The 23375-nt window shown below is 52.4% G+C and overlaps 1 protein-coding gene across 5 annotated transcripts in view; it reads left to right on the forward strand.

Annotated features, from left to right (window-relative positions):
* Nek6 (NIMA-related kinase 6) overlaps nt 1-23375 on the forward strand; it is a 72022-nt gene that overhangs the window by 17016 nt on the left and 31631 nt on the right. For all 5 annotated transcript variants that reach the window (XM_087652896.1, NM_182953.2, XM_087652898.1 and 2 more), the window contains 1 exon segment: nt 20835-20953. In XM_087652896.1, coding sequence (XP_087509022.1) covers nt 20864-20953 — 90 coding nt within the window. In that variant the 5' untranslated portion in view covers nt 20835-20863.

A 23375-nucleotide genomic window follows, 5' to 3' on the forward strand; every position in this document is an offset into this window, starting at 1 on the left:
GCTCACAGCAAAGGGAGAGAAACACCATGGGTGTGTTAATTTTCCTAAATCCGGACTTCTGCATGTTCCCCCCCCCCAAAACCTCCCCCCTCCACAACCCCAATCATGGAAGCTGCCTTGACTCCAAGGGATAAGAGAAGCCAGAGATGATGGGAGTGTGTCAGCCAAGCCCTGGCTGTGCAAGCCGCCTGCCTCTGAGGCATTTAATTTCCCAACTGTGTCACCAATCTGCAGGCACCCCTAGTCGGCCGTGCCTCCTCCCAATGGGAGTGGACCATGTGGTCCTGGTGAGTCTCGGCCTCTTGTATTTATTTACTGTTTGTCTCCAGAAGAGTCTGAGGTCATGCTCTCAGAGCAGTTGCTCTGGGGCTTAGAACCCACCTGTGCTTACTGCATGTGCTGGGCTTGGGCCAGGGTCATCACTATTCCAGCTCCCCACCCCCACTGGCTTGGAGTGTCTTAGACGATGCCAGGGGCTCATAGGGTTACTCTGGGTGTGTGACAGTATAGTAGGGTAGATGATAGCTTGTTAAGATAGTCTTGCCGGTGAGAGAACGGGAAGCTGAATGGTGGTGACAGCAATGTTTGCTGTTCTGTGGGCCTGCTACATACAGCAGCTGGAACCTTCTGGTGGGCCAGCCTTGGGAATAACTTTCCTGCCAAGGAGTTGGGAGTCTTCTGGAATTAGACTGTACTGGGGTCCACTCCCCCCCAACCCCAGGGTCCCCTGGGACACAGTAAGACTAGTTGGTCTCCATCCTAGTCCACTCAGGGGACCTGCTCCTGTGTTGTGTCACATTGTGTCCCAAGTCGTTTGCAGCGTGATCCATTTAACTGTCCCAGTGACCCCCGGAGGCCAGGTCCTCTGATTTCCCCCACCTGACTCAGTCCCAGTCCTTATCTCCTCCTGCCTGCCTGAATGACAATGTCTGTTGGCATCTGTGTCTGTCTCCCTCTAGGAAGGCTGCGCATTCTCCACCTCAAGCCACGCTGTGTCCCTAGCCCCTCAGGCACGATCCTTTCAAAAGAAAAAAAAATGCTTAAGAGATGGCAGAGTGAGTTACGTATTGTCTCAGAAGGATCACTGAGCCCTCCTGGAGGACAAGTGGACCCTCAGCCACATCTTTAGGGCCCCTTGGGAGCCCTTGCCTATCTAGCCTCAGCTGCTCCCCCCTCCCCAACTTTGAGCTTGGAATTCTGAGTGTGCCTGCCTGTGTCCCCACACTGTCACACTGCCCAGAGAAACTTCAGGTCCACGCTTGTGGCACTGCTCTCAAACGTGTCCTGTGACTGCTACAAGAATCTGGGCATTTAGCCCAGAAAAGAGTGTGTTTCTTGGCTTCCTGAGAAAGGGGCCCACCCTGCCCCTCTTGGGGCACACAGAATGGAAAGAGGGCAGATGGGCTTTCAAGCCCTGGGAAGCCATGCTGCACCAGACCTTATCATCTGAGGCCACCTGCTGCCCTGTGCCCATTGGCCCCAGCTGGGGAGTGTGTCCTGGTATGGGAGCTTCTAAGGGAAGGAACACAGCTCCCCTTGCTCTCTGGTTACTGCAGGGCAGATATGGGTGCAATGTTCTCAAAGCACAGGGTGACCCTTGTCCATTGGGTCATCAGGCCAGCATGTTTTGAGAGCTCCTCCCTGAGCACGAGGCATCAGGTCCCACGCTCTGCAGGGGCCAGGCTTGGGTTTACACGATGAGTTTGATGGAGCTGGAGATGCTGGGCCCTTAAGTCCACACATTGTGAGATTTCACTGTTGCTTCTTGTCACTAGAGGGGCTCATGCTTTTCCTTTTTCTCCCCCACTGCCTTGACCTGGGGCTGGCTGTCTCCCTGGTGCTGGGACACTGCTTGTGGCAGCCGGCCTTTGCTGGAACTGTCACAGGTTCCAACGGAGAACACATCTTTGCTTTCTCACAAAAGGACACGAGGAGGCCCAGCCTCACCTTCCTTAGCCAAGACTGAAGGGAATCTCTGGTACAGAGGCTTAATTCCTTGCATGCTGAATCCAGAGCCAGGCCAAACCTGGAACTGTGGAATATGTGCACCCAGCCCCAGTGAAATGAGAGAACAGAAGGATAAGCCTGGCATTAACAACTTTCTGATGTCAACTGTCCTTTCTCCTGAAGAATGGTGATAATAGATGGAAATTTTAGATGCTGGAAAACGCTGGCAGCCTTATGTCTGTCTTCAGATTTTGGGGGAAGCATTATAGGCCTTTGAAATCCTTTGAAGTCCAGGAGCCAGTGTAAGCCACATCACATATGACCATCAGTCTGCCCCCCATTTCCTAAGGCTGTCTTAACAAGTAAGCTCAGAGTGAGTGTTAGCACAGTGGTCTCATAGGCTCACTCTCACAGAGGCCTGCTGTCTGGAGCCAAGGTACTGGGGTTGCTTTTCTCTGGAAGGAGAGTTGCTATGGCTTCTGCTGAATGATATCAGTGTTGAGCTGTAAACCCATCGTGGTCTGCCTCTCTTGTCATGTACTATTGCCTGTCTGTCTGTCTCTGTCTGTCTCTGTCTGTCTGTCTCTGTCTCTGTCTCTCTCTCTCTTTCTCTCTCTGTGTGTGTATTTACATTTCTTCATAGAAAGACCAATTGGATTAGGGCTCATCCTAACCCTGCATTACCTCAGTTTAACTCAATTATAGTGGCAAACAGCCTATGAATATGCCTCAATTTACAATCCAGATAAGATCGCTCTAAATTGAAGTGCAGCTGGGCAGTGGTGGCACATGCCTTTAATCCCAGCACTTGGGAGGCAGAGGCAGGAGGATCTCTGTGAGTTCGAGGCCAGCCTGGTCTACAGAGCAAGTGCCAGGACAGTCTGGGCTACACAGAGAAACCCTGTCCCCCCAAAAAGCCAAATAAGTAAATAAGTAAATAAATAAATAAATAAATAAATAAATAAATAAATAAGTAAAATAAAAAAAATTGAAATGCCCTCATTTAAACCCTGGAGGGACACCGAGTCCCCCCAGCCTTCTGGCAGGTTTTCACACTGCACCGTATAGATGGATGGTGATTCCCCTCATGACTGTGGGACTGATGGGCTATGGCTGCCTCTGCTCAGCCTCCTTAAGATCTAAGACCATGTATGGGTAGTTTGGGAACAGATTGAAATTAAAAATCAAAAGTTAGATTTCTGCAGACAGTGTATCCATTTTGTACCGTTACAAAGTCAACAAGTCGTAAGTTGGAAGTATGCTTCAGTAAGACTGCTTATACTCCCAAGGCCATGTTCTCAGGTTCCAGGTAGACTTGACGTTTAGGGGAATAGCATTCTGTAAGGACAGGAGACATCTGGAATGAGAGGAAGTCTGCAGAGCCTGCTCCAATCCTCTGGAAGAGACAAGCATAGAAGGACCCAAGCATTGGAGGGAGGGAGGGAGGTACAGAGATAAGACTAGGATCACACTGTGCAGGGTAGGGTACTCCCTCTGCTCCTCTGCCTATGCAGTGGGCCTGGAGACTCATGAGGACAGGGTCCTAACTCTAGAACCTGTCCACTCTGTGCCTATGATAGGTGCCCAGACCACATCCACCATTAGCGCAGCCTTCCGAACAGCTTGTCTTTAACACAGGCTATCATTTAATCCTTTGGAGGCATCAGCTGGGGTAATCGAGGGTCCAGAGCTTCTCAGAACTTAGCATCAGTCCTACCTTGGCTGCTCAGAAGGAGGAATTCCTCTCTGGAGAGTGACAAGGCCCTACCATTCTGTTCCTAGCACAGGCAGCCAACAAGGCCTCCCCTACTGTGGATAAAGGAAGGAAGGGAATCTGGCAGGCAGTTCCGGGTATCCCAGCCGTGACACCTCCCAGAGAAATCTTGAGCAATCACACACATCCTGTACCCAGACTAAGCTTCACCTCTCCTCCTCTGTGAAGTAGAAGTAACATTCTGGTCCTGCCCACTTCAGGAAGAGGAAACTAGGTAAACTTGAGGGTGTGAATCCTTCCTGTACCCAATAGAGGGCTTGGCCCTGGCATACAACAGATAGCTTATGAAGTCCTACTGAATAGAAACTTGACGCTGTCAGCACAACACCACACTGCTCCGGAGCGCCTGCCACCAGGTCTCTCCGTAGCATGCATGCCTTCATGAGTGGAGTAGCCATGAGCACAGGAAAGGTGCTTCAGGCATTGAATGCTCGAGTGACCCATCAGCGTATGCCAACACTTGGCGCTCTGGAAAGGAACACCAGAAGGAGAGTCCGGGCAGTTGATCTCTGCTCCTCTCAGGGCTAGCTGTGTGTGGGTAGACTCAGGGCCCTGTGAATCTGAGTCAGACCCCTCTGGTTTCCAGATTCAACTCCACTGCTATCACTGTGGATTCTGTCCCCAGCACACAGCGGGTGTTCCCAGCCTCTGAGCTGTCCTTCCTGCCTTCCACTCACAGGTACTTCCGGCTCTGAGGAAATACTCCATAGCCCCAGGGCCTCTTCTGAGGTCTCTGATGAGAGGCCTTGTGTAAGTGGACAGAGTAGGAAATGCAGGTGGACTTTCTTAATGATTATTCCGAGTTGATAAAACCAAGAACAGAGCCAGGAGAATTTCCTGAGTGATCAACACAGAATTCCCTCTGTAGATTGCAGTGCCTGAGGAACAGGACACCTAGGAAGGAGACTGCTGGATAGTTACCTAAGGTGATAGTTATCCCAACTACCCTTGGGCCTGCCTGAGTGGCTGTCCAGATTACACCCTACTCCAGTGCCTATTTCTAGAGGATTCCAGATGCCAGTGAAGGGGGCATGTGTGCACCCAGAGCCCAGGGCCACCTATATGCCCAGAACTTTCCTTACATCCCCGTTTCTGATGAGGGTACCTCTTAATTTCACAGGCAGAAGACTCTGCCGGGTTCACTTCATACTTTATGAAGTCACACTGGATTTGTTTGTAGGGCGGGTGTCAGGGTGTGTACACTCGTTTGCTACGGACACACCCGTGTGTGTGGCAGTCAGAGGAGGGCATCAAATGTCATACTCCGTCGCTTTCTGCCTTATTGCTTTGAAATGGTCTCTCACTGAACTTGGACCTAGGCAGGCAGCCAGTAAGCACCAATAATCCTCCTGTCTCTGTGTCCCACAGCACTGGGGTTATAGACACGTGTGGCCACTCCCATCTTTTTTATGAGAATACTGGGGATTAGAACTCAGATTCTCATGTTACCACAGCAGGCCTTCTGACCCACTGAGCCACCCTGAATTTTAGACTTTTACTTTATTCCCTTCCCTGCTCTCTCTCCAGAGGCGAGTTTATACCTCTCTGAGCCCCAGTTTCTTGTAGAGGCAGCAGTGCTAGCCCCATGGGGTTAGTTGATTCATCCACATACATTACCTGTGCATGGCATGGGGAGGGGACGAACATGTGATGTAGTGGTCGTTTCCTCTTAGCATGGCTTTTCTTTACTCAGGAGAATCAAGAGAAACCAAATTGGCTGGCTATTCGTTTAAGCCAAAAAATGCTGGAAGAATTCTGTTTGGGAAGACAGGCTTGTGTTTTTGGTCAGAACTATGCTCCCTCTGGAATTGCATGGTCGGATGTCCAGGCATATTTTAAAAGCTTGGTGACCACCCAAGTCTTTGAGCCTTCCGCATGGATGCTCCGAGGTCACACTCCTCCAGAATCCCTCACACAGCTGGTCTGCTCATTGCATCAGGAGTGGCACTTCCACAGAGCAGCGATGTCTGACGATGAATAGATGTTTTTTTTCCTCTCTTTCTTGGACACATGAATGGCAGTCTCCCTCCTGCAGTCCCCGAGGCTGACCTGTGTGTAAAACTCCAGTACGGACATCACAGTAGGGTCATCCATTCCTGTTTGCATGGGCACCTCTCAGCAAGGCTCAAAGAGAGGGGTCGATTGCTGCTGTGACTCAGGGGGCCTCCTGAGGGGCTCCTGGGCCCTGGTCTATAGAGGCTGCTAAGTGTACTGAAGAAATTGGACTTCACCAAAAAGCAGCCGTAGCTGAGACTGTCTCCAAACTGTGCGACTGCTGCCTAACGGGGGCCTCTAGTCACTGTGCAGTGTTCTCTTAAAACTGGAAGATTGCTAGGGACCAGCCAGCACCCGCTACAGGGTGGGGCTGAGCTTTCTGGTCAAGTCACCTGACTTTCAACTAGCTCAGGTAGCCTGCCTCTGTGTTTCAGCTTTCTTCTTTTGCAAAATGGAAATGATGGCACGACACTAAAGGGATCCAGTTAGTTCTCATTCAAGCACACGGGATTGCGCTTGGCACAGAGATGATAAATAAGGGTAAACTGGGGCCCCAGGAGAGCCAGGGACTCATCGATGGTCACGTAGCTAGCCTGTGGGGCAGCCAGGGTTGCAGCACATGGTGTGCTGTCTCGTGGATACACGTCCCTTCCTTCCTGCTCAGACTTTCTCAACTGTCTTCTGCAGAGTAAGTCTCATGACCCTCAGCCACAGGAATTCCAGCATTGGTGTCTGCAGTCTCCTTGGCTGGCTGGGGCCTCTCTGCCTGCTATCTGCTGTTCAGCTGCTGTTTTTCCGTGTCTTTCTTACAACGCCTCAGAGGGTCTCTCCTCTCCTTGCAGATGGAGAAATTAACCTTTTGGACAGGAGTCTGAAGACTTAACGTGAACTTGGGGTATCCCCCTGAAACAGCCCCTCCCCCACCCCGCCCCAGCCTATTGTTTTGTCTGCTGCCTGACCTGCCCACCTGTGATTGCCACAGAACTAGGCCAGTCATGTGGCGCTACCCCAAACACAGGTGGCTGTGGACAGTCAGGGTAATTGCTGATTAAACAAAAGCCCATGACGAATCCTTCTAGGAAATGAGACGCACCCCCAGAAATGCCGCCCGCTTCCTCTGTCTTGCTGCCTCAAAGGTTATCTGAGTCATCAGCACTTTCCCCAGTCTCCCAGTACACTGAGGTGCACGGCCACCACTCGAGCTGGGGCTAGATGGCTGGGGTGTTGCCTCTGCGGGCGCCAGGGTATCCGGACTGAGTAGCTTCCTTGTTTCTGCTGTGCACCCAGCCACAGGCTCTGACATCTCCAGCTAAGGGTGTGGGTATGACTCTTACAGGGTGGTGGGGTGGGGGTGGGGTGGGGGTGGGGGGGTGCCCACAGACTTTCCAAGCCACCAGTTTCCACATCTGTGAAACGTGGAGATGGAGGAGCCAGCAGCAGTGTATGGGGGCTAGCCCACGTTCTGTCCTCTCGTCCTCTTACCTGAGAAACCCTGCCATCACCTAGGATCACACTGGGCCACAGCAGGTGTTGGTATGCTGCTGGCAGAGGTTTGAGGGAGACTTAGCCAGGCCAGGAGGCCTACAGGAGACCATTCATATTTTATCAGAGGGATTGAGAGCTTAGCCCTTTTAGAGCTCCAAGGGGAAAGATATAGAGCAAGGGGACCAGGAGCCCAGACCAGAACCCAGGACACCTGACACATAATCTCCTGCCCATCCTCTTTCCGGATGACCCAGAACCAACAGGGGGCCTGTCTGGCTAACATGGGATCTCCTAGGCAGGAGCCATAGCACGCCAGTGGGGCCAGGCCACTTGGAAGCCTGAGAGCTGTTGTGTGTCACAGTCCCCTCTAGCTTCCTTTCCTCATCTCGGAGATGGATCCCGCCTCTGCTCCGCCTGCCTTCTAAGGCTGTCAGGGGCTCCCATAAGGTGGTGTGGGTGACTGTCCCTCTGCAGACCATCAGGAGTGCCACGTACAAAGGAAGAACGCATCGTGGGTTCCTGGGATTTGTTTATGTCTCTGACCCATGCTGTCCGATAAGAAGAGGGTTCTCAGGGTTACAGTAGCCAGTTTGTTGAATGCCTGTCGTATGCCAAACATCACCGGGGTGCTTTCTCTAAGGTATGATAACCCCCTCATACCCAAAGAGCTTAGATGTGTGCCCATATTATACAGAGGGAGGCTGGGGCTCAGAAATAATGTACTCAAAGACACGCTGTGCAGCAAGGATTCCTCAGCCCCCATGTCTTCTCCTATGTTCCTGGTGTTCTGTTCCCCTTTCATCCACAGAGAATGTTTAACAAAGCAATCTGGGAGGTCTCTGGACATTCATACTATTTGCTAATTTCTTCCCATGGTTAAGTTCAACTGTCTTATCAAATCCCTGAGAACCTACCAAGAAGCACCTCAAGCCAAGTAGTATACAGCTCATCGTACCTCCATGCCCTGCCCTTGCAACCCAACACCCCCACCCACCCTACTCCCACCATGCCCCAAGGCCCTAGAGCCAGGAATATACCTGGACTTCAAGGAATATTTGTGTCTAGATGCCCTTAGACATCCCCCTCACCCAGGTGCAGTAGTCTGTGTCTCACACAAAGACCTGGCAGGTGGATGAACCCAGAGGACGGGCCTGCAGCTAGGATCTGCAGGCCCACCAGCCCCTCCGTGTGCCGTATTCCTGCCAGAGCCCTGTAAATGCAGGATATAATGGACAATAAAAGTCGTCGGAAAATAGTGACTCTCCTAGGACCACAGTCATCCTTGCCACAAGCTGTCTGACAGAACCACGAGCCCTGTGATCATGAGGCACGATCGTCATGTAAATATATAGGGTCTCTCGCCAGTCCCAGCCAAGATTTATGTTACTGAGGCAGTGGGGGAGGGGCAGCCTAGGTTCATTCTGGTAACTTGTGAAATGCTGTCGCCAGCCATCCTGAATGTGTTTCAGTTTCAGGAGCATGAGGAGGGAGCCAGGGTAGGAGGTCCACCAGAGACCCCGAGTGTCCTAGGCCTGGGGTTCCCAGGAGAGTGAGGAATGGCTTTACAGTGAAGAATTGTTGCAGAATTTGTGTTGCAGACATCTGTTCTTGAGTAAGCACTGTTTGGCTCTGAAATTCATCCTCACCGTGTTGCAGTAACCATACAGGAGCTCCTGTGTGAACATGGGCCCTGACAGTCTGCAGCCGGTGTTTACCAGCAAGTTCTCACAGTCTTTCGACAATCTCACAGGTTGGGTCCTGAAAGGCCCCTGTTTTTAGAAGAGAGAATTATAGACACAGATGGGGCACTGGCCCACATTCAGGTAGCTGGACAGAGACAGCATGGGATTTGAACCCAGTGCTCTCAGACTCCGGAGCCCTGAATAAAGACGCCTCCTTGATCCCTCCAAACAACATAGTGAAGCACTTTGGTCTGGCTGTCCCCATTTGCTTCTTCTCAGAAGGCAGGGATGTGGCTCACACAGGGGTAGTTGCAGGTCTGAGCTCTCAGCCACACTGTGCCTCCAGCTGTTTCCCATCTGTAGGTGCACAGGACTGCCTTGCAGGGTAACTTTGTGAGCATAGTCACTGCCAGTGTCCTCAACTGGTCTGGCCCAGCAGCTGGTAGTTAGGGGAACTCTGGGTGTAGTGTACTTTCCATGCAATACTGCCACTGTGGCTGTGTATGGGAGCCCCGACATGGCCATGAGTCTGGGAGTAGCATACAAAAAGTGTTCTCTGGTGAGAGAACAGTTCTTCTTCACTCTACTAGGCCCAGAAGAGCTGCGTTCCTCCTAGAAGTGAGCATGTGGTTGGATATGAGACATATATCCAGCTCAGTTTCAGGGTATCCTAGTGAGCCACAAACCCTCCATCACACAAAAAGGATCACCCCCCAGACCCATGTTGTAGGTGGGGAATCTGAGGTCCAGAGACAGTCTTGGAGTTTCCTGTGACCAAGCAGTCCTGTGAGTACTCAGGTTGTATATCCTGGGCCACCATGCCTTGCACGCCACAACCCAGAGGAGTCCCTCAGGTGGAGTTAAAAGTGGCCACCTATTAGGGCCTAGAAAGATAGCCCATTGGATAAAAGGTAAGCACGGGAAACAACCCCCAGATCACCAGCACCTAAATTGATACCACACCTGACAGAGGAGCCCTGTGACAGCCAATGAAGAGGAGAGTAGAGACAGATAGTGGCTACAAACTCTGGCCTCCACACACGTGTGTGAGCACGCACCCAAACACACATGCCGCACCCTCACACATATGAGACAAAAACTTACCCTTTGGGAAAAAAAATGGCTACGTGATCCAGGTCTAACTCAGGTCTTGCAAGCGTCTCACCGGGAGAGGCGTAGGAAGCAGCTGCAGAGGTTGTCATTAGGTGGCCGTGTGGGTGCACAGGATTGGACTAAGGAGACAGTGTCGTTGGAGATTGTGAAGGGAGCTCCCTGTCACTCACAGTAGGCCCTCGCCCAGCTTGCCTGGAACCTTCGCTATGAACCAGACTAATAGGGTCATAGAAGACACAGGTCTTTGAGCACTTCCTCCTTGAGAGGATCATACACCCCCGGACCTGGCCTTGGAGTCCAGCCCCTATGATGGCTGGCCCGGGCCCAGCAACTGTCACCAAAGGAGCCGGCAGTAGGCATATGCCCAACAGTTGGGGCCGGCGGGGAAGGTGTATTGGCAGGTGGCCGAGCCCTGGTGCCAGAGTCTGGCACAGCACGGCCTCTGGAGCTTCAGCTGCCATATGCCAGTGTCAGTCCTCACAGCAGTGCTGCTGCAGATGGGGTGCAGTAGAAGTGGCTCTTGTTCTGGAGAAGGCAGGTGTGGTCTGTGGAGGGAAGCCTGGAGCAGGCCCGGGGGCAGTAGATGCCATCCTCATGCCCTGGAAAAACACAGAGGACCTGGTGGCCTGTGGAAGGGCCACAACTTGAACCCAGCCTATCACTGTGCCTTTGAATGTTCTGTGTCCTCGACTGGGAACACCCCCACTCCGTCCAGCCCTGCCCACCTGTCCAGCTATTGAGTCTCGGGGGGATCGAGGGGTACCACTGTGTGTGCGACCACCCTTGCCTCTTCGTGAGGTGCTGCTAGATGCTTTTCTGGCCTGTGGCCCCAGTAAGAACAGGGCCTTTTTGTCTATGGCATCCCGGGTTTCCCATTTGTCAGCATAGTCTCTGTGTAGAAGAGGCAGCTGGAAGGGCTTGGCGAAGAGGGGAGCAGAAAGGAAGCCTGGGAACACTCTTAAGACCGCAGCTCTTGGGCCTAGGGCCTCGCTTTAAAGAGCGAAGCACAGTGTGAGAGTAAGGACGGAATCAGAACAAAACAATGACCCCACTGTTTGGGTGCCTGTTGGGAACCGGGCTCAGAGCCGAGCACTTCTGACCCCTGTAATGTCATGGCATTCTGGGAGAGTAGATGCTGTCCTTTTCCCCACTTAACCGATGAGAAGACCTGGGCACATAGTGGGGGATGTGACAAAGCCAGGGCCCAAGGCCAGCGTTGGTGTTTGACAAACCCTCTTTCATGGCCAGCAGATAGGTCTCGTCCAGCATATGAATAATAGGAAGGGCCGAGCTTTCCTTATCTGAGTCTCCTGTTTGTGGGCTGCAAGCTGCCAGGGACCCGCTGCCCTGACTTACCATCTCACGGAAGGCGTGCTGGCGTAGACACACTACCCGACTGACTTGGGTTCTAGGGCTCTGGACTGAAGTCCTCACACTTGCTCAGTGAGCCTTTTCCCCACTAAGTCTAGGAAGGGCTAAGCTTTGAAAAGGTCAACAAGGACTGTTGTGCATGGTGAGGTGGAACACAGGGGTAAGGGAAGGATCTCCGTTTCCCTCCTGGCATCCATTGTCCAAGTGCCAGGTGGGGGATGGGAGTGTCCGCCTAGAGGGGAATCCCTGTGGTGGAGTTGTAGAGGGCATGCTGTCGATTTGGGGGCAGGAGGGATGATATCTCCAGGCTGATATTAGCCCTGTTGTGTTTATAGTCCCAGCTGACCTCAGCCTCAATTTCTTGGTGGATAAAATGAGGAGCTGACCAGGCCATCCCAGAGCGTATTTTAAGCTTCCTGCACTGCATCTGGTGGCCACTGTCACTAGCTTGCACTCCCTGGTAAGCAAGTGACAAGTTCCATTCACCATGGAGGTGGCAGTCCCAGCTATTTTTGGAGCAGTGTGAGGTGGGGGAGTTTCCTTTTGGTGGTGTCTAGGGACAAAAGTCTTGGGAAGGGGAAGTCCCCAGCACAGGCAGAAGGGGCCAGTGTCTCTCACCCGCATTGGCACAGAGAGACCATTTGGATCCCTGGAGGCTTCGGGCCAGTCCTCAACCCTCAGCTAAGTAGACTTGCCCTGGGGCTGCTCACTTCAGGAGGTACCAACCCAGCCAATCTCCTGCCACAGGGAACTCTGTCCCCTTTCCTGCTACTTGTACTCCTGGGGGCTTGTCCAGCTAGTGACAGGAGCTGGACCCCAGAGAACTCCAGGTCCTGAACTCAGAGAGTTACCAGACCTAGCCGCACCTCTGCCATCAACTGTTTCCTCAACTGCCTGCCAGCAGGAGTCACCACAAAGGGCAGCACTGCCACTAGCCTGAGAGACCTTTGCCACTGCTGTGGGGCATGGCAGGTGCTGCCAGCCAGGATCCTGTGAAGCTTTGCTAGAACTCCTGGGGTAGTGATGGGGACAGGTGGAGCACGTGTCCCTGGGGGGGGGTCTAAAGCTAGGGGTGGTCAGGTGGCCCCTAGGGGAGGGCTAACACTCTGCTGGGCCTAGGGGCAAGCTTGGGACAGACCTTGAATCTGGAGCCCCTTTGGACTACTCTGCTGGTTTTCCTCACCTTCTGCTGTTGGTTGTAAGAATAATAGTGTCTGAGAAGACATGGGGACAGATGGATTTTTACTCTTCCAGAATCTCTGCCCTGAAATATGCCTCTGTGGCCCTGTGGCTCTGTGGGTCTGTGGCTCTGGCCAGTCTCTTTTCTTGAAGCCACCGGTAGCCTAGTCCTCTGTGCCCACTGAGCCCTGGAGGTGAGTGGCTTGGTCTCTACCTTTAAGGGAAGGGAAACTTGACAAAGGGCCAGAGCCAAGGGGCTAGCACTGCAGGCAGAGGAGGGAATCTAAAAGTGCTGCCTGGAGGAGGCTGTGCAGTTGGGTATTGGGATAGGAATGAATTTTGCCAGGAGACCATTTACTTCAGACATAGAAGAGCCTGCCAATGTCTGGAGGAAAATTCATTTCTGAGGTGGAGGTGCAGCCCGAGTCACTGAGGTGGTGGGTTTCTTAGAAACCCTGGGGTATGAGATCCTAGCTTCTGACTCCTAGTGATTTCCAAAGATCACATCAGGCTTTCGAAGAGAATCAGGGCTGGGGCCACACAGGTCCTACTGTTTACCAACTTGATAGGTCATCTAACTTCCCTGTGCCTCAGTTTCCTCATCTATTAAATTGGGGTTGCAGACATCTACACGTGTGTGTGTGTGTGTGTGTGTGCACACTTGTGCACGCTCGTGCAGAGGACACACTTAGCAGATCTCAGCTTTATCTTGAGTAATTTAAACCAGGGCCTCTCCCATAGGATTCTTCCTCTAGGAAAAGTGTGAGACCATTACAGCCCCCTTTTTACCCAAGAAGGTGACTGAAATGTGACCAGGAACTAGTGTTGATTTTTACAAGTCCTGGGAACTTATGTCTGCGTGGAATAAGGTTTGTTTTTAATGATAACTTCTGTCTGATCTTCAGCCATAGATATTACAAGGCTTTGGGGATTCTCTTCCCCCGCCAGTGAGAATTTATCTAGTCAGCTCTCACTAGGTCCCCTTTGTGCCAGACCTGGGCAAGGCCTGGTGGTGGTGGTCGTGGTTGGGTCTCTGTGATTACCATGGTCAGCAGAGTAACAGTCATGGGAGGCAAGAAGGTAGTTTGGTTCAGCCTGGCTCAGTAGCCAGTGTTGGCTCAAACTTTGAGGGTCTGACCCAAGTAGTTTATTTTAGGCGTATGCAAGAATGGCACAGTTTGGTGAAAATTTTCTTGGTGATAAATTAAACTAATCCTGTGTGCACAATAAAGCTTAAGACATGACTGCATGGAAACTCTTTGTAAGTACATGTGAAGTCTTCAATAAAGGTGGGTTCTATGGACTGACAAGCTCAGGATAATGGTCCGGGGGAGGATCTGATGTGGTCCTGTAGTCACCAGGCTGTTACCCACACTGCTACCAGCATTCTGAGCAGATAACAGATTATGCATCTCTGCGTTTGTGCTTTTAAGCCTGTGTGATGGCAGCTTCAGAAGCAGATGCGATGACAAAGGAAGCAGTCCGTGTCCCCAAGTGCTGGTTTTAGGGAAAAGTCCATGTGGACCTTGTCATATCGGGACAGGAAAAGTTGTCCTCACTGCTACTCAGTGGCTTACTACACCCTCAGAGAGCACCTGGCCACTCTGGAAAGGTGTGGATATCCCTTCTCTCTACAGAACTTAGAACTCAGAGAGAGGATGACATTTTCCCAAGATCCCACCAATGCCTGAGCCGAGGGAGGCCAGAGACCTGACCTGGTATCGAGTGTGACCTTGTGAATAAGAGGTCATGGGTGGTTCTTTTGGGCAAAGGCTGGTACATAGAGAAGTCTGGAAGGACTGGGTGCTGTCGAAGGGCAGGGAGGCTCTGTAGTGTAGCTATGGTGTGGGGATCTGGGAGGGTGGGATTAGAGTAAGCAGGCTGGTGCCCACTGGGCGTGGCTTGGGCACCTCTCACTCTGACCTGTGGCTTTTGCCTGGGAAACCTTGCAGACTGTTAAATATGCTCAGTGGGTAAGAACACTGCTGTGTAAGCGTGAGTTCAGATCCAGATACTAAGCTGCACCTGGAAGGCCATGCCTATAACCACAGCACAAGTAGGAGACAGGAGGATGGCTGGCACTTGCTGGCTACAAGTCACCTGAAGGCCTCCTCTGGTCTCTGCACATGTGTACACAGACTCCACACCAGCACACACACAAAAATCAGGAAGGAAAGCCCTCCAGGGGTAGGGCCAGGGGTGTTGGGGACTGAAGGATCTGGGAAGGGTTATGTCTAGGAGGGGGTTTGAGGGAGGGAGACTTGGGAGGCAGAATCAACAAGACCACTCAGGACAGTAAGTAAGGGAAGGTGAAGCTTGGGGAGGAGCCTGGGTGTGTCTGAGTTGGGGACTCGGGAAGGATGGGCCTTAAGCTGTTTTGAGCAGTGTCCCTGTGGCTGTGGCTGGGTGCAGAGTACTCCAGAGGGATCCTAGGCTGGCATGAGGAAGATAAAGATAGAGGTGCAATGGATAGGGTGCAAGGAGGGAATAGGTAAGGGGAAGGGAGGGAAGAGGAGAAGAAGTGGAGGGAGCCCTGTGCTCCAGGGAACTGGCTCCATGTCTCTCAGGCCCACTTTGGGGTGGCCCCCGTTGACTGAGAAGGAGGTCCATGTAGGAAGGACCTCGTTGTGACATGCACTCAGAGAAGCCAGATGTCCACCCACCATGGAGTAACAGAGTCTGAGGAGTGTGTTTGGTCTGCAGGGGTGTGGTGGGGAAGGGGTAAGAGGGACACAGGACCAGTATGGGAACCAGATACCAGCTGTGTCTTTTCTAGCCTAGCCAGCCCTCAGAATTCTGGCCCGAGCTCTGTTTCCTGACAAGTGAAAACCCAGTAACATCTGCTTAACCCGAGACTAGTGGGGAAGGGCCACTGGCCCGGGAGAGTGCACGCCGCATCCCCAGGGTTGAATTCATTCCGTCAGCCTCTCCTCACGTGCATTTGTGTGCTCTTCCAAGGCTGTGTGGATGGACAGAGGAAGACTTGGTTTCAAGTGTCTGTTGTTCCTGTTGGCTCCTGTGTAACTTTGGACTGCCCCTCAACCAGTCTGACTTTCACTTCCTCCTCTGCCTGTGGATTCTAGCAGTCACATGGAGTATACGTAATACCCACCACGTTACTGTTAAGTTCCCCAATAACTGGTCCATATACCATGCACTCCAGTCTGCCTCTCACCAGCTGGGTCTTTCAGAGCCTCAGTTCCCTCATCTGCACAGTGGGGGCAGGCGATGGTAAAGACCCGTGGATGTTGGCTAATGCAGAAGCTGTACCAGCTTGACCCCATAAGTGGCCAGGAGCTGGGACCTGCTATGTCTCCTTGCCGGGCCTTGGGCCTCCAGCTCTAGGCTGCACTTTGAATAGTGGGCAAACTAGGTTTCTGTCATTAGATCTAGTTGGACACATCTGCTCTGGGCACTGTCATCTCTCACAGAGACAGTGTCTAGGACCCACCAGCCTTGTGAGGGTTGATGTTCAGCGGCAGATAAAGGAAGAACTTACCCCGAGATGGAGTTCCCAGAATTTGGGAGGCAAGTCTCAGGTGGCAGTCCTGGCAGAAAGGCCAACCTAGTACAGCCTGCAGCCTCCTCTGTTTCCCGAGGGTTCCTGCCACATGAGAGAGGACTTCGTCCAAGGCCAGGCAGAATGGCCGCAGTTCACATGAAGGAAGACATGTGCAGTGTGACTTTGGGCTGGGCAAGTATCTATCTGCCCCTGACTGAACCTGCCATTTATGCAGGCAGTTACCCTCCATTACTCGGTGAGGGTCAGCATAAGTAACGGTTACAGTGGCCAGAGTTTCCAGCACTTTCCACGGAATGTGTGATCCACCAAGATTCTCTCAGAGGTCCATCTGCTGGGCACCTATTTGCCACGTGAGGAAACAGACGCTAGTTGTAGGAAAATGGGGTAACATTTTAACTCTGTGTCCTAGCTCTCTAGCATGTCCCTCTTGAACCCTAGGTTGTTCCAGGCTGCCCGGTAGACATGTGACAGCTCTTTGTCGCTCTCCACACCAAAGCCAGGAGCCTAGGTGAGAGGTCACATGGTGTGTGCAGGGCACAGCACCGCAGAGCACAGCATTTGCTCACTTCAGAGGAAAGGCAGTCTGAGATGGTTCACGAGGCCTGTGGCTCTGGGTCACATTCCACAGATTTTTGACCCCTGGCTTAGGCTTGGCAGCCACTGACTCATTGTTCTGCAACTTGGCAGGGGCTGGAGGATCCTGGAATCCCCAGGGTGAGTGGGCCAGGAGACTCCCCATATTGCTTAAAGCATGTACCTCTGGTCTGTCGCTGCACTGCCTGTCTCCCTCCAAATGCCCTTACCTGCGTCTGACTCTGGAAGAAGCAGAGGTTTTTTGTTTTATTTTTGTAGGAGTGTGCAGTGTGAGGAGGTTGGGTATTACAGAACACAGCTCTCTTTGTCCCTGGAAGAAGGGCTGCTGAAGTCTGAACCCAAGTTCTCATCTGTACCTTGCTGGGCATGTGGTTTTGATCCTCAGCTCCCCTACCGATTATGAGTTTCCCAAAAGCCTTGAGGACGAGTGGGAAAGACCTGGCCCATTAAGAAGGACCCCTACCCCCACCCCCCAGTGCCTGCTGGACTCCTTCCATCAGGAGGGTCTCTCTTGGCGCGTGCCAAGCTAGGCTGTCTTCCTCTCCACCCTGGGGAACACTGTGTGGTTGGTGTTACTGGGCTCTGCATGAGTCTGCGTGTCACTGATTGAATGCCGGGGGATGTGGGGAGGGCTTTGCTAGAAGAGATAGGTGTGGACAGTAGCTGGGTATGATCCGGAGCATAGTGCTACGCAGGTTCTGCCCGGTGGCCTCTGTTGGACAACAGACCTCTTGTGAGCACTGGCCTTAGGCTGCTCCACAACCCCCAAACTTGTGCACTGGCCCTACATCGTGGTTCTCGAGTGGAGACAGAGCTCGTTCTACAGAGTGCCACTGAGAAAGATGACAGTGTGGTCGCCTCTGGAAAGGACGCCACCTTAGGTCTAAGTCCTAACCCCTCTGCATATCCATGTGACCAGGGCAAGCCTTTCAACCTCCTCGTGCCTCGGTTTCCTCATTTGTTCAGTAGCCTGATTGCAACCTGTAGCTCATGGAGCTGTGCTCAAGTTTACAGGATGAAGGGTGTACTAAGGGTCCATGCAACAATCGTCATCGATATCTGTTATTTCAGAGGTGGCTTGAGCCCTCGAAGTAAGGTCCACATAGATGTTTGGAGGCCTGATCCAGGAGGGGCGTGGCCTTCCTCAGCAGCTGCCAGGGTGAGATTTGCCCAGGGTCGCAGCTAGTTTGTGAAAGAATGCAGATTCACATGCAGACCACGCCCCACCCGTCCTCCAGCCTCAAACACTGGGGGGGGGGGGGGGGGGGGAGGCAGGATGAGGGAAGGGGAACTCAGAGACAGGGTCCAGACGCAGGTAGGCAGAACAGATAACTTGAATGGCCAGGACAGGGCAGCCTGTGGGCCCGTTCTGGAGCCTTCTAAGATAAAGATGGAGCCTTCTCCTGAAAATGGTTCTCCAGCTTTTCCCAGAGGTCCCCCTAAGGGCAGAGGACGGTGAACATGTCACCCTGAGGGATGCGGAGGGTGTTGGCCGCATCAGCTGCTAAGCCTGCGGGAGCCTCTGGCTTCCCCTTCAATTCATGCGCATTTTACATCGGGCTCACTCTTATGCCCAGTTTGTTGTCACAGGCTTTCCCCCCAGAGTAACAACAGCGCCTGAGGAAGCTTCTCCGTGCTATCTGTTTATCCTGGGGCTTTTCGTACCCAGCTCCTCCACCACGTCACCCTGGGGGGCGGGAGAGGTGCTGCCGAGGGTTGGAAGATTCTGAGAGCATCTGGGCCCATGTGCATCGCCTATACGGCCTGCACAGGACAACTCGGGGAGGGAGAGACCTACCCATGATGCTCTGCATCCTCAGACAGAGACTGTTCTTGTGTCTCCACACCTGAGGGAAGGCCACATCCAATGTGGATGATGTCACAGACAGTACAAATCCACAGGACCTGTGCTGGTCTCAGCAGAGGCCCTGCAGCCTCACATTCTGTTTTTGACTTTATGTGCTGTGGGGTAGATCAATGTCCCAAAGAAGCAGCGAGGGGTTGGGGAGATGGTGTAGTTGGTAAAGTCCTTGCTGCATAAACATGAGGGCCTGAGTTCAATCCCTAGCAGCCAAATATAAAGAAGGGGAGTTGTTGATGAGAACACCACTGTTGACTTCTAATCTCTACTTGCACACACACACACACACACACACACACACTCACTCACGCACGCACATGCACAAAACCACACACATATTTATGTGCACCCACTCAAAGACAGTGAAGTTACAGGACTGCCCAGGGATGCGGGAAGAATGTTGCTGGAGGCCAGGGAACCTGCTGTAGTGGGCTAGGTGCCCTTGATGTACCCGGAAGTTATAAACACACCTGGCATCTGGTTGAGGTGACTGGTAACTGACTTAGAGGGATCAGGAAGTGGCTTACAGTCTGACCAGATCTGCAGGCTATCTGTTCTGACAATAGCAATGGTGTTGATTCCTGTCTCACTACTGGTGAGAGATGTTGGGACCTTTAAATGGCAAAGCTTAAGGAGGTTATTAGGTCACAGGGGCACTGCCTCCAGGAAGGATTATTTCTTACGAGATTGTATTGTTTTGTTTTTTTTTTTTTTCGGAGCGGGGGACCGAACCCAGGGCCTTGCGCTTCCTAGGTAAGAGCTTTACCACTGAGCTAAATCCCCAGCCCCCGAGATTGGATTGTTTATGGAAGCTCAAGTCTGACCCCTGAGTGTTTGACTGTCTGGATTCCTGACCTGCCGTGGGATCTTTCCTTTTCCCAGGAGTCTCTGCCAGTGTAATGTTAGCTACCCAGAGATTCTTGTTAGAGACGATCAGGCCCTTGACTATTCAAAACTGTGAGCTCAATAAAACGTTTCTTTATAAAGTTGTCCAGACTCGGGCATTTTGGTATAGTGACAGACAATGAGCTAGCTCAGGCAGGCTAGGGCCTTGCCGTGGGGATTACACGAATGTGAGACTTGACTGACCAGTTTGTGTGCTTATTCCCTCTAGATGACAGGAAGGTCGTTTGTGATTCACGGGGACTCCTGGCTCTCCAGGGCCTATCATACAGCTGCTAAGGAGCCAGGGTCAGGACCCCCTGGAGTCCAGACTAGGATGGAACCCAAAGTGTGGGTCTGTAGAAGCTTCTGGGTTTCCCTTACCTGAGCTACGCTGATGCCTCTTGGGATCCTAAGCCCAAGGCTGGCCTGTGGAAGGTATTAAAGACATTCTACGGGGCACATACAGGCTTTCCCACACAAGAGAATCGTTCCCCCAGCCAGAAAGCTCCCACACACGCCAGCCTTGTTCTTTGCCACAAAGAGGCCAGTGTGATGGGGAAGCTAGAAGCTGGAGTAGAAGACACTTGATTGCCCTCTGCCCAGCCCCCACAGCGTGGGCATTACCGGGTCACTCCTGGACACAAGAGCTAACCTGTCCAGAACCCTGCCTGGAGGTTCACAAGAACCTGCGCCCTCCAGCGTCACTGTGTCTGCTATGTACTACCAGAGTCTGACTTTGTTCTCCTGGCCACTCAGGCTGCCCACATGGGCTTACATGGAGAGTTGGGGACAGCAGAACAGACCAGCTCCCTAGTGAAAGGATGTAGAACCATGTCTGGTAGTGAGGTTCTGTGTGGTTTGAATGAGAAGTGTCCCACATAGGCTCAGGTTGGTGCTGCTGTTGGGGAGGTCCGGGTGGTGTACCTTGCAACAGGAAGTACTTTGCCGAGGGGAGGCCCTCAGATCTACAACCTCACCCTACTTCCAGCTCATGCTCTCTGTTTCATGCTTGCGGTGAAGGATGTTAGCTTCTCAGCTTCGTGTTCTGGTGGTCATGTTGTCCCTGTCGTCGTGGTCTCTTAACCGTGTGAAGCCATAAGCCAAAATAAACTGTTTTCCAAAAGTTGCTTTTGGTCCTGGTGTTCTATCACAGCAAAGAGGGAGTAAGTGATGTGGGCCTGGAATGGGCGGTCCTCCTTTTCCCTGCAGAGAACCTCCGTATCCCGCTTCCAGTAGACAGTTCTAGCAACTGAAGCAGCACAGCACTATGGAGAGAACGTTACTCTGGAGTGTTACGGCCTAGACTGGTCACTTGTGATCTAGGTGGCCTTGAGCAGAGTCACATCTGTTCCTCTGCTCTCCCATCTGTGAAATGGGACTGTGACCAGGAGGAGAAAATGACCAGGTTCCTGTTTTCTGTTGCAGCCTGTAACCTCGTGAGTCTGGCATGCAAGATGGCAGGACAGCCCAGCCACATGCCTCATGGAGGGAGCCCAAACCACCTCTGCCACGTGCTGGGGCCTGCACACCCTCCGGACCCACAGGTAAGCCCATTCTCTTGTGTCCCAGAACACTGAGGATTCTTCGTTCCACAGGAGCTGCATAGCACGTGCATAAGGACGTCTCCTTGGATGCTTCCAAGCCTGGGATGTGGCCCTGTACTTAATTCAAAGATGTTTGGTTTCCAATGAGGAGCAACTAAGTGTCTGCAGCTCCGTGCGAGGTGAAGAGGGACTCTGGGATAGACAGAAAGTTCTCGTGTATCCTGGGCCACTGTCGACCTCTGGTTTGGACTGGATTGTGTTTGCCTCTCTTCCATCATGTGATCTAGAGATGGTCTCCCTGTGCCCAGCTCACCCTGGCTTTTGATGCCTAAGAGGGCCCAGCTGCCTTTGGTTCTGCTCTAAAGGTGACTTTGAGTGCCAGACACACTCAGGGCCTTTGCACACTGTTCTCTGACCTAGAGTGCCCTTCCCAGTCTCCCTCCAAGCCACAAGGCCAGATACTGCTCTCTGAGGATACTACCCTTGACCCACACCTGTGTGTGCTCCCCGAACCCACATGCATCCCCCACACCTGTGTACCCGCCCCCACATGGCCCTGGCCTTGGTATGTTCACTCCTGCAGGGTCTTCTGTGCCTACCAAATGGAGGATATCTCCTGCTCCATGCACAGAGGCCTGCTCTATACCACTCAGTCGGCAAAATACATCTGTACTTCAGAATACAGCCTTATGTGCAGTGGACCCCCTAGGGTGTGGCTATATGAGGCAGGCCCAGATCAGCTCTTAGGGAACACATAGCCTCCTGGGATAGAAACATTAAAATACCTAACAGAAAGAACCCCCATGGCTCCAGAGCCCCCAGCAAAACAACTGAGAGGGCAGACCGTGGCCTGGAGGGTGGTCAGCTTGGTGCCTGCTCCATATTCCTTAGGACCCTGTGGGCAAGGTCAGCTTTTCCCCAAGGCCATAAGGCCAAAATCAGAGGGAGATTGAAGACAGCCATATTCCTGCTCCGTGGGAGACTGGCACAGCTTCTGACACCCTAGTTCTGGGTGGAGGACTAAGGGTCTGCCCAATGTGCAAATTTTAAGCTGCACAGACAGCTGCTCAGGGAGCCAGGTGGATTTTGAATTTGTATTTGCTTGCAGTCTTGCTGTGTTGTGGTGTATGGCGTAGGGCTACGTCAGCCCAGGAGAGAGTCCTACTGCAGACCCACACAAACATGGCGCCTGAGCCCCTGGACAGTGTGTGCAAGTATGTAGACAGTCCTAGGACAGCTACGCCATTTGCGCTGGATGCGGTTGTCCATTTCCAGGTAGAATCTGGAGGGGTACAGCTCCGGAGCTGGGCCAGGACATGATGCTGATGGCTGGGGCAGCAGGGCCTGCTTAGGTAATGTAGCCATTTGTCACATTAAGTCTTTCACTAACAATCGAATCCCCCTTGATTAATCTCCCAGAATTAGCCAGTTGCATTTCGAGCAATTAGGGTTAATTACAGGCTCATTTGGCAGAGGAGAGAGGCCCGTAATTATTTCTCATGCGAGGCGAGGCGAGGCAAGGCAAGGCGAGGAGGCAGCGGTGACAGTGTCCTCGGCAGCTTGTCGCACATGTTGGAGTGGGTGATGACATAGTTAAGGGTAATTAGATGCAATCACTCAGTGTCGGTTGCTCTGGGCAGTGGCTGTCAGGCACGGATGCCCTAGTCCCACCTGTGCACCTGGCCAGGCTTGAAAACTTGGGGTGTGTGGCTAGGTGTGCTATGCTATGCCAGCTCCAGGCTGGAGTGGAGCTAGAGGCCGGTCAGGCACACCGTCAGTCCTCTCAGTGCCTCTGTCTTGACTCCATCTGGGGAGGGAGGCACAAGTCTGTCCATGTCAGCATCCTGGAACGAGTGGGGTGGAGTGGAGTCACGTGTCTTTATGGCAGGGGACATGTGACCCGGAAAAGCCTTCCTTAGAACAAGGAAAGAGGCTGCACCTGATCTGAGGATGGGAACAAGAGTGTCTCAGCCTTAGTTTTCTCATCTGTAGAGTGGGGATAATACTAGCACCACCATCCTGAGACATCTGTAAAGTCTAAATGGCATGATGTACTTTAAACATCCATCACAGCACGAAACGCCATGGATGTCAAGGAAATGCCATGTGTAGACCCTTCATTCATCCATTTGTTCATTTGTTTACTTTTTGGTTTTTCTGGCCCTGGTTGTCCCAGAGTGGACAATGACATAGTTAGGCATAATTAGATGCATCAGACTCACAGAGCTTCACCTGTCTCTGCCTCCTGAGTGCTGGGGTTGAAGGTGTGACCCAACACACCCTGCTGTAGACTTTACTTTTGTTATTGAAAAGTTATTAGGAATTATTTCAAAGCCAAAGCTCTCGGTTATATTTACCCTCTCAAAGCAGAAAGGTCAGGAGCTCCTAACAGCCTGCCTATGGCTTTGTTAACATTCTAGGC

This window comes from Rattus norvegicus, chromosome 3 (assembly GCF_021556685.1).
Source record: "Rattus norvegicus strain SHRSP/BbbUtx chromosome 3, alternate assembly SHRSP_T2T, whole genome shotgun sequence".
Lineage (NCBI taxonomy): Eukaryota > Metazoa > Chordata > Mammalia > Rodentia > Muridae > Rattus > Rattus norvegicus.